We start from the raw sequence: 10,000 nt of genomic DNA, 5'->3' as shown, positions 1-10,000 counted from the left end.
CATGATCAAGCCAGCTGGTGCGTCCATATACACGGGGTTTTACGGTAAACACCAAGCGCTTGGGGGTAAAAAAAAAAAAAACCCTACAGATTGTCTTAGTTAAAATATAGACACTAAAAAACTATTTATATTATGTTCACGCTTTCTTTTTGATTAACTGCTAATATCTTTTTCCTAGAATAGAATCTTCATATTGCATCATTTGTTCAACAGGAACAATCGATTTACATTTATATACATTTTTTAATTTATTAATTTACATTTCCTCATTTCTTATTTATCTAGCAGTAAATTAGCCGTGGAGAATTTAGCCGTGGAGAATTTAGCGTCATCCTCGGCTGGCGTTTATTTGATGATGCATGGTAGACTACATGCTGCTTCCACATTAACAAGATGTCATTTTGTTTCCATAACGAATTTTACAACTGGAGATGAGACGTAAATGGAAAAAAAAATTCCTAAACTACTGAGGTCCGGACCTCGATGTCCTTCATGCTAGTTACAGCCAGGACCAAAACAGCTAACTTCCATGACACCAAACATTCCCACATCCCTAAACTTCAGAAAGATGTTACCATGTAATACATAGCATTTAAAAAAATTAATAAAAACACAGCTTTATTTTCTGTCAAAGAGCGAGCCGCTCGAGTTCCACCCTGATGCTTCCAAACACCCGTACAGAGGCCTGCTGAAGGTAGCCGAGTTCTTCAGTAGTGTGTGTTTTACGCACCGTTCTGTCAACGTCCACATCGCCGACTCGTTCTTCATCGCGGCTGAAACTGATGCGCTGCTGTTGTTGTTCACTGCATGCTGAAAACTCTCATTTCCATTCAGCAGTTTAAGATTTGCTGGTTTTTAACAAGTCTTTTCTTATTAGTTAGTCATTGTTGTCGTTTTACAATGCTCAGTAGCATGTTAGCCTAGCATGTGTCTCCATAAAATACTTTTACAGTCTGTCTTTCTGGCCTGCAAATCCATTTCAGTGTGAATAATTTAAAATATATATTATACATCATTTAACAAATCTGTTGATAAACAGTTAGCTAAAAATATTCAGCTAACTCGACAAAACCTGAAGGCTACTGCTGACTTTATTGCTTTAAACTTCATCATTGTGACTGATTGTATTTAGCTAGCTTTGTTAACAGTAAATTTATGCTACATTTAGCCTAACATTAGGTTAGATTAGCCTATAGGGTAATGATAATGTGAATTCTACTAGTTCAATTAGCATAGCTAGCTGTGCTTCATTTTTAATTTGGCTAGCATATGTTAAGAAAAGACTTCTACCTAGCAAAACATTACAGTAATGCAGATAGTTTAAGTATTTTAATAGGATTGTAGCCTTGGTGGTTAATAGGTAAGCACTAGCTATCTACTAGCTAGCACTGTAACTAAGTAAGTAAGTAAGTAAGAAAGTAACTTTTAATTAACCAGGATAAAAACTCTTTGAGATAAAATCTCTTTTACAAGAGTGACCTGGCCAAGAAGGCAGCGAAAGACACAAAGACACAACAACAGTTAACACAACAACAACAATTAAGCAACACAAACTGTGGTAATATCTAGCACTAACTAGCACCTCATTAGTATCTGTAAAAAAAGTCAGTTAGCTTCTTAAAATCATTACGATAGCGAGCCAGCATGTGATGAAACAATAACGTTTCAGCTAAACTTTAGTCAGATGGCTAACACAGCTAACATTAGCTAGCTAAGTAGCATTAACGAAACAGATCTATAGTTAAATCGGCTAAATGTAGACATGTAAAAGCACAAATATTAATCGTCAACATGGTCTTAGCACATTCATATTTACGCCGTAGTGCTGCTTTCGGAAAACTGATCCCTGTGAAGCATTGAGCATGTCTTACTAGCATGACCAGACCTGCCTGCTTAACTCCACTGGGCTACACAGAGTGTGTGTGTGTGTGTGTGTGTGTGTGTGTGTGTGTGTTGTAGGTTTGGGATCGGCATGTTCTACTGTGCTGCCAGTATACAAGCTCAATGTCTTGTTTTATTTCACATATCTCATATACAGTCAGCTCCATAATTATTATCACCACCCTTGGTAAAGATTAGTATAACAGGTTATGAAGATTATTATTTCACAATTATTGGCACCCCTAAACATTTTTTTTTAAATAAAGTTCACTTCAGTGTTTAGGAATTGTTAACTGTTTCACTAAGGTATAAATTGGAACCTTTGCTATTCCTCTTAACCAAGGGTGCCAATAATTACGGAGCTGACTGTACATTGTTTTGAAGTTATTTCTCAGTATTTTTTCTGATTATTTCTGCAGTTCTCACCACAACTCATACAATATTTATAAAGACATTTAAAGACAATGTAAATTGTTTCAGTAATAAATATAAAATGCTTGACATGACAGAAAAGGCACAAAAAGCACCTAAAATTTTACTCATAAATCCAGATTCTATTAATATCTAAACTGGAAATGCCCCAATGCAACTTTCTTTTTTGCAAACCAGTATAAACTGGTTTGTATTTGCATATTGCAACCTGATTGGCTCTTCTATTTTATGACATAATAATAACACTTGTCTGTGACTTGTTCAATACAAGCTTAGATTTTCCTTTGTGATTCGCAGTCCATTAATTTCCTGTTAAATGTAAAATATTTGACTTTCTTGGCATTATTTGATTTTCTTGGCCAGAATACTGTTAGAAGTGTTTAAACAGTATACTGTGGTAACCAAATTATATATAGTTCCACTAATACTCTTGTTCTACACTGGTATACAAGTATAATGTGACTCTTTAAATACATTACAAGAGCTTTTTTAAAGACGTGTAAATCACAAATCAAGGCTCAGGGTCGTCCTTATACAGTAAGTCCACTTTAAACATTATTCTAGTACTTTATCCTCACCAGATTTCTGATGCTTCACACTGTCACTGTGGTGTTATATAGTGAAATCAGATAGATTAAATAAGTTGTATTTATAAATGAAGTGTTTTTAATGAATATCTCGTTGCAGTCTGGGAGGAAGCTGAACAGTGACCCGAGCCCTTACGTCCAGTTAACAGTCGGACAGAAGATGTACGAGAGCAAGGTCAGGATGAGAAATGTGTATAACAGTCAATATCTTTTCAAGTGCCTATGAAATTGGTGTTTTAAAGTTTTTGTACATGTCTCTTGCCATCATATGTCAGAAAAAAATGATGTTGTGTGATGTATGGATATACCTGTTTTAATTTTAATTTTCTGATTTAAGAGAAAATAGTGAAAAAAGTTCCTGTTCCTGTTCCAGTTTGCACCCAATCAAATGCTCTCTAGTAAACAAACTGTGTAATATTCACCTTCTTCATCCCTTGAATACAAATTTTTTTAACCATGAAACACTTTCTGTTTACAGACTATATAAATTCAGTTCAAGCATTTAGTCAGTGCGAAGTCTTGCCAACATTAATGTTCTTGATCCTATTTCATTGTGTTAAGCCTTGATCGACTATTCTTTGGATTTCCCTTTCCGTTCCAGCTCTAAAGTAGCAGCTAGTTATCTTCAAATACTTATTTGATTTGGCTGTGCAGCTCTGCACATTGTTCCTCTTGTGTGTTGAAGCGATGGTTATATAATATCCGGCGATTGACTGTCTAGGAAACCAGGTCCCAGCCTGTGGGACGATGACGCACACTTTTTGCCAAAACAAGAAATGGGAGATAAGGGTTAAACTAAGGGTTGCATGGACAGGGAGGGGCATCACAAGCTTCACTGATCATAATAGTCTATGCCAGGAGTCATCAACTGGAAGACCATGATCTGGATGCAAAAGTGTTCCAGTGGATCAAATTGATCAGATCAATCATATGAAAAATATTGTAGCAGAACTGAGCAAAACTGGCTGTAGTTCAACAACTAAACATGAACTATTGTGGACTCGATTGTGGCCAATCACATACAATTACATACATGTCAGTCATGTAGCTGAAGGCAGCTCATGGAGAAAAGAAAAAGTTGCATAGCCTTTCATTATTTATAGATTTACACTCTCCGGTCTAATTAGTAAAGTGGTGATGTGGCTTTTCCAGAAAAATGTTGACACCAAAAAACGAATGCTTAAAGAAGACTGTGTTTATTGACTGCTTCCAGTTTCCATGTTGCTAGTCAAAAGTGGTAAAATGAAGGTGAATGTTGTTCAGCCATGTTAGTCCCCTGTGAGAAGACTTATCATAACAAATGTACTCTGATACCAATCCAGGGCTCGGTGATTGGAAACCTCTGCTTTAGGATACCATGACAAAAGTTGCAAGTTTAGTCAAACTGGTAGTGAGAAATCTTACACGGTTGAAAACCATCTCTCTTTGCTGCACACTGTCAGGAATTGGTAGCAGAAGCAGATGCAACTGCAGGCAGTTTATTTTTGAACAAAACACGAACAATACAGACAACGTAAACCTGAGAATCTTAAACAATGACTATGATCTCAAGGCAAGAACATACACAGACTAGAAGGTACAACTGACAACAAATGACAAAAGCTATACAAGGGAACATGTAAAGGCTTAAATACAATGCTTAGTAAACATAAATGTGAGTCAGGTTGAAAACAGTCATGTGACATGGTGAGTATTATGGTCAGGTGATGTGCAGGGGCTGATGGGAATCGAAGTACTATCTAAATTCGGTTCAAGCATTTAGTCAGTGCGAAGTCTTGCCAACATTAATGTTCTTGATCCTATTTCATTGTTTTAAGCCTTGATCGACTATTCTTTGGATTTCCCTTCTGTCTGGTGTATTCGTTCCAGCTCTAAAGTAGCAGCTAGTTATCTTCAAATACTTATTTGATTTGGCTGTGCAGCTCCTGCACATTGTTCCTCTTGTCTGTTGAAGTGATGGTTATATAATATCCGGCGATTGACTGTCTAGGAAACCAGGTCCCAGCCTGTGGGACGATGACGCACACTTTTTGCCAAAACATGACAAAACATGTAAAGGCTTAAATACAACGCTTAGTAAACATAAATGTGAGTCAGGTTGAAAACAGTCATGTGACATGGTGAGTATTATGGTCAGGTGATGTGCAGGGGCTGATGGAAATCGAAGTTCTGCATCATATTCGGTGCTACCATGACACATGCTTTCTTTGCTGCTCTCTTCACTACTGGTTTGCTAAGGTGCTGTTGAGGTTCTTTACATTAAGACATTAAGACGTAGGTGTGCTGTACTGTGAACACTATTGGTTGTTATGGAAATCTCCAAGTCAGCTTACACTCAAAAAGAAACATGATCAAATCACAACTCTAAAGCTATTTCATGGGCACTTTAAATCTTATAGTATTTCTTTATTTGATAAGTAAATTTTAACACTGTAGATGGTCTTTTATGCTTGTCCTGTTATCAGGTGCGCTATAAGACGTGTGAGCCACTATGGGAGGAGGCATTTACCTTCCTGGTTCATAACCCACACACTCAGGAACTACAAGTGGAGGTACGGCGTGAGGTGATCGTTGTGGTCCCAGTGGTTCCATAGATGATGTTTAATTGTCTAAAATTGCACATGTTTATGTTACATTACTTACATGAAGTCTACCAGCTAACATTGGAGGCATTGGAGAAAATAAGCATAACATCAAATGCTAACTCAATAATTACAAAATAAATATAGCTAGTTGGCTAAATAACTAGCTAGCTAGCTGATACACAATAAAATAAGATATAAATTATAATTGGCTAGGAAGCACCAATTGGTTCTTATTGGATTAGCTAAACATAAATAGCTAGCCAGATTGGTACTTAGCTATTATCTCTGAGGAAGATAAAGCTGTATTACACGAAAAAGCTATGACTTTATTGATATCAGGAGATCTGTTCTGCAGGTGTGACTCTGTTTTAAAAGTCTTAAATAAGCTGTGTTACTCCGAGAGGCTATGCCTTCAGTAGCCAGACTTTACCTACTGTATATAGTTGGCTATCTACATGTGCAGTAGATATGAGCACCTTGTCACTGGTTGTTTTCAGGTAAAGGATGATAAGCACAAGTGCACGCTGGGTAACATGCGAGTGGCATTAGCATGTCTACTGAAGGACGAGGACATGACACTGGTGCAGCAGTTCCCCTTGAACAGCTCTGGCCCAAATAGCACACTCAAACTCAAGCTGGTGCTCAGGGTGAGTGTGTGGGTGTATGTGTGCTTTAAAATGTAATCCTTCTGAAACTTATGCTGTGGTGATTCTGAAGAACTATTGTATATTGTATATGTGTGTTTATTGTGTTCACAGATTCTTTGCCTTGAAAAGGAGACCACATCGGGTCAACCGTCCTTCGTCCAAGTCCGACACACCAGCCAGGGTGTTACGATGTCACAAACAAACACTACCACCACCACCACCACCACCACTACACACTCCACCCCTACCACACAGTCCACTTCCACCACACACTCCACCCCCACAACACACACAACCCCCTGCAACTCTCCTGGCCCCACTGGGGTCACTCTGCGTGGTAAGAGAGGCTCGGAGGGCTCACCGGTGAGCCTGGTTCAGACCGAAATGCAAAGAGACTCACCACGAAGAGACTCAACACGAAGGGATTCAACACGCAGGGACTCAACACGCAGAAACTCAACACGCAGGGACTCAACACAGAGAGAATCAACACACAGAGACTCAACACAAAGTCTGGCGTCAGACGCTTCGCTACCCTCAGCTGCTCTGGAGCTACAACACAGACTGTCACAGCTGCAGAAGTAGGCACAAACATATTCACAGACATTATTTCTATAATGATCATTGAAATGCGAGTGGCACTATGGTGCAGGTTTGATCCTGACCTAGTGACCATACTAGCACCATTAGAGTAGTAGACCACATTGCAGGTGTCACTGCTGGCAACAGTAGAAAAGATGACCATGTTGCCTGAGAGGTAGCTACCCCTTATTTTAACCTGCCATGCCTCTTCCATAACCCATCAACCCATCAGTGGTCAGTTTGTTTAATGGATGTCTCCACCACATAGCTAGGTCTGGAGGACAGATTGCACTCTGTTGACGAAGTGGCAAAAAGCCTGGCAGAGACCTCTTTGGAATCTTCCCTGAAGCGTGATTGAGAAGCAATATGAGAAACCATGGTCTGGGAACCATAGATTTGGGCACCCTAAGGAGAAGATGATGGCTGTCTAGACAAAGGGTTGAGGGTTGCCTTGATAAGGGGCATTTACGGAAAAATATAAAGAATTTCTTTGCTAAAGTATATATCCCTAGGGTTCCTAAGGTCATGTTGTGTCCTTGAAAACACCAGGAGGCAATGAATGGCACAATCTATATGTGGTGCACAAAAGTTGTGTGTGAGCTTGGTTGAATTTTACCATATTCATTTTATTGCATCAGGATGGAGATGTCACACTTCCTGTTATATTCTTTGCCGAAATAGAAAATCTGCAGCACTGTTCTGGGGAATTGGGAAATGTACTGTCCATAGGTATGCAAACCTTGTGAAGAGTTGCTGAAACAGTTTCAACTGATGACAGCTTACTGCATTCCCAATGGTTTTACGACAGTGTATAACAGAGATGTTGTGCCCAATACATGCTTGTCCTTGTCTAAGTGCCAGAAAAGACAGCATGGAACTTAAAGATGTTGGTGTGCTCCTTCTGCTGTTATGACCAGACGTTCTGAGAAGAATAATGACGACAGACAGCCCTGCAATCAATGGGCGAGGCAAGGGTTGTTGTTACCTCATGCCAGGATGGGATGTTCCCTATTTGAAGCCCCTTTATTAGAATGCTCAGGCTCTGCCATGGAGGGAGCAGAGATTAAAATTGGTGCATCAACCTGATCTTATGTTAATCTCATTTGGATGACTTCTCACTCCCCCATCAATCATAGCAACACTAGCCAATCATGGACATCTGTGAGCTCACACATGCAGAAGGGGGTAGATAGTGCTTTCCTCCAAGTGTGTTTCTCCACCCCCTGAAGTTGCATGATCAGCACGTCAGCTGGCTTCACATGCCTTTGCCCTCCCTGGTTGGTAGCTGTCATGTGATAAGGGAGAGATGCTTGATGGGTGGCCATTGGCACATCAAAGCACATCAAAGCTTTAATACACGATAGGGGAGTCAGTAATAGCAAGGCTCAGAACATACGCAAACATGGCAATGGCAAGACTTCGCCAAAAACAGGAAGTAAAGGTTGCACTAGAGCTTGTACTGGTATTCCAGTGACCATGACCTGGCTGGGAGGGAAAGTGTCCTGCACTCTCAATCCAGAGCTTTTTATAAAGCTGGATAGGAGACTAGAGAGGAACAAGAGAGTAGAACTAAATGAATAAAAAGAAAAGTAGTTCTTTCTTTGGCTTGAAGAAAAACTCAACTCCTGATCTCTCTCTCTATGGAAAAAATACTTTTAAAAATGTTTTCCCCCTATTTTTGTGTTCAGCTACAAGGCAGAAATCCTGAGCAGCTCCCCTGCTTTCCTTTAAGAAAGGCTCGATCGTTCTTCTCGTCAGCTGCTCCAGCTGGCAGCAGCCCAAATCTATCCAATTTATAATCCTGACATAGCACCCGTCTGCCATAGACCAATCTGTTTTTTTGCTAATGTGTGTACTTTTTGCTGATGCCTGTGCTGTTTGCCATATTGGACACGACACAAAGCCTCAGCTTGGGGACGGAGTCGGGGTGCGGCAGGGAATTACAGACTGTATGAGCATTGATCTGATACCTTTGACCTTGGTGGACGGTACAGTGGATGGTGTGCGCAGCATCCTGAAACACTTTACTCTGACATAGAGCGAGTTAAAGCTCCTCAGAAGCAAGACTGACTATATCCTTCTTTCTTGGGAATTTTTCGTTCTAGCTAGATAAAATTCTAAGATTAGTATTAAATAAATGACAATAAATATTATTATTGACATCATGGTATGCTTGTCTAATTACAGGGGGACTTTGTGTTCAAGGATGTTTCCTTTATTTTAAAGGCAAATATAAAAGCTAAAGTTTAACCTTTTTTTAATTGTTGGCATGGTTTCAACTCTGTTCTCTTTGTCTCTCTCGCTTTCTCTCTCTCTCTCTCTCTCTCTCTCTCTCTCTCTCTGTCCGTCTATGTCTCTTTGTTTCTTATTATCTGTTTTGCTGTCTCACACTGTCTTTGGCTCACACTTTCCATCTCTCCCTTTGTCTGTCTCTATCTGTCCCTCTCTCTTTCTTTCTGTCTTTCTCACTCTGTCTCTCATTCATGCTCTTTGTCTCTCTCTTCCTTTGTCTGTCTCTCTCTCTCTGTCTTTTTTTTCTCCATCTCTGTCTGTCTCTTGCTTTCTCTCTCGCTCCTTCTCTTTCTTTCTGTCTCTCACTCTCCCTTTGTCTGTATCACTTTCTGTCACCTTCTCTTTCTCTCTCTCTCTTTCTCTCTGTCTCTCTCATGCTCTTTTTCTCTCTCTGTCACTTTGTCACATCTTTCTTTTCCTATCTTTCTCTTTCTGTCTCTTTTCTCTTTCTCTCTGTCTCTCTTTCACTCTGTCTGTTTCTCATGCTCTTTGGCTCTCTCTTTCTTTCCTTCTCTCTCTCTCTCTCTCTCTCTCTCTCTCTCTCTCTCTCCCTTGTCTCTGCAGTGGTTCTACGCAGTATCCTCTGGGGGAAGTGCAGCTCACTATCAGACACAGTTCCCAAAGAAACAAACTTATAGTTGTGGTACATGCCTGCCGGTGAGAGCGCGCGCGCACACACACACACACACACACACACAGAGGGAGAGAAAGGAGAATTTGTTCTGTGTTTATGATAAAATCAGAGAAAGTTCAGTGCAGTACTTTTCAGCTCCCACACAGCATATCATTAAGAACTTTACTCGCTGTAACTCTGTTACCAAGGAAACGTATATACATGATAGTGTTTCCATGGTAACAGGGTACCAGCCTTTTAATGGGTGAACTAGCAAACAAATAAGGAATAAATAAATAAATTCTCTCTGAGTTAGTAAGACAAAAAAAAAGAGTGTAAACTCCTCTGTCCTGAAGATGACAGAAAACTTAAAGTTACAGC

At 39.8% G+C, this 10,000-nt stretch overlaps 1 protein-coding gene across 4 annotated transcripts in view; it reads left to right on the top strand.

The window, feature by feature from the left end:
• Positions 1-10,000, top strand: part of esyt2b (extended synaptotagmin-like protein 2b) — a 45,659-nt gene that overhangs the window by 31,720 nt on the left and 3,939 nt on the right. For 2 of the 4 annotated variants that reach the window (XM_053233320.1, XM_053233319.1), the window contains 6 exons: positions 635-694; positions 3,001-3,075; positions 5,366-5,452; positions 5,983-6,132; positions 6,244-6,713; positions 9,571-9,663. In XM_053233320.1, coding sequence (XP_053089295.1) covers positions 635-694; positions 3,001-3,075; positions 5,366-5,452; positions 5,983-6,132; positions 6,244-6,713; positions 9,571-9,663 — 935 coding nt within the window. The remainder of the gene's footprint in view (positions 1-634; positions 695-3,000; positions 3,076-5,365; positions 5,453-5,982; positions 6,133-6,243; positions 6,714-9,570; positions 9,664-10,000) is intronic. The other 2 variants (XM_053233321.1, XM_034303794.2) reach the window with 1 other exon arrangement.

This window comes from Pangasianodon hypophthalmus, chromosome 4 (genome assembly GCF_027358585.1).
Source record: "Pangasianodon hypophthalmus isolate fPanHyp1 chromosome 4, fPanHyp1.pri, whole genome shotgun sequence".
Classification (NCBI taxonomy): Eukaryota; Metazoa; Chordata; class Actinopteri; order Siluriformes; family Pangasiidae; genus Pangasianodon; species Pangasianodon hypophthalmus.
Note: the sequence above shows the minus strand (reverse complement) of the source record. Positions and strands in the feature narration are given on the sequence as shown.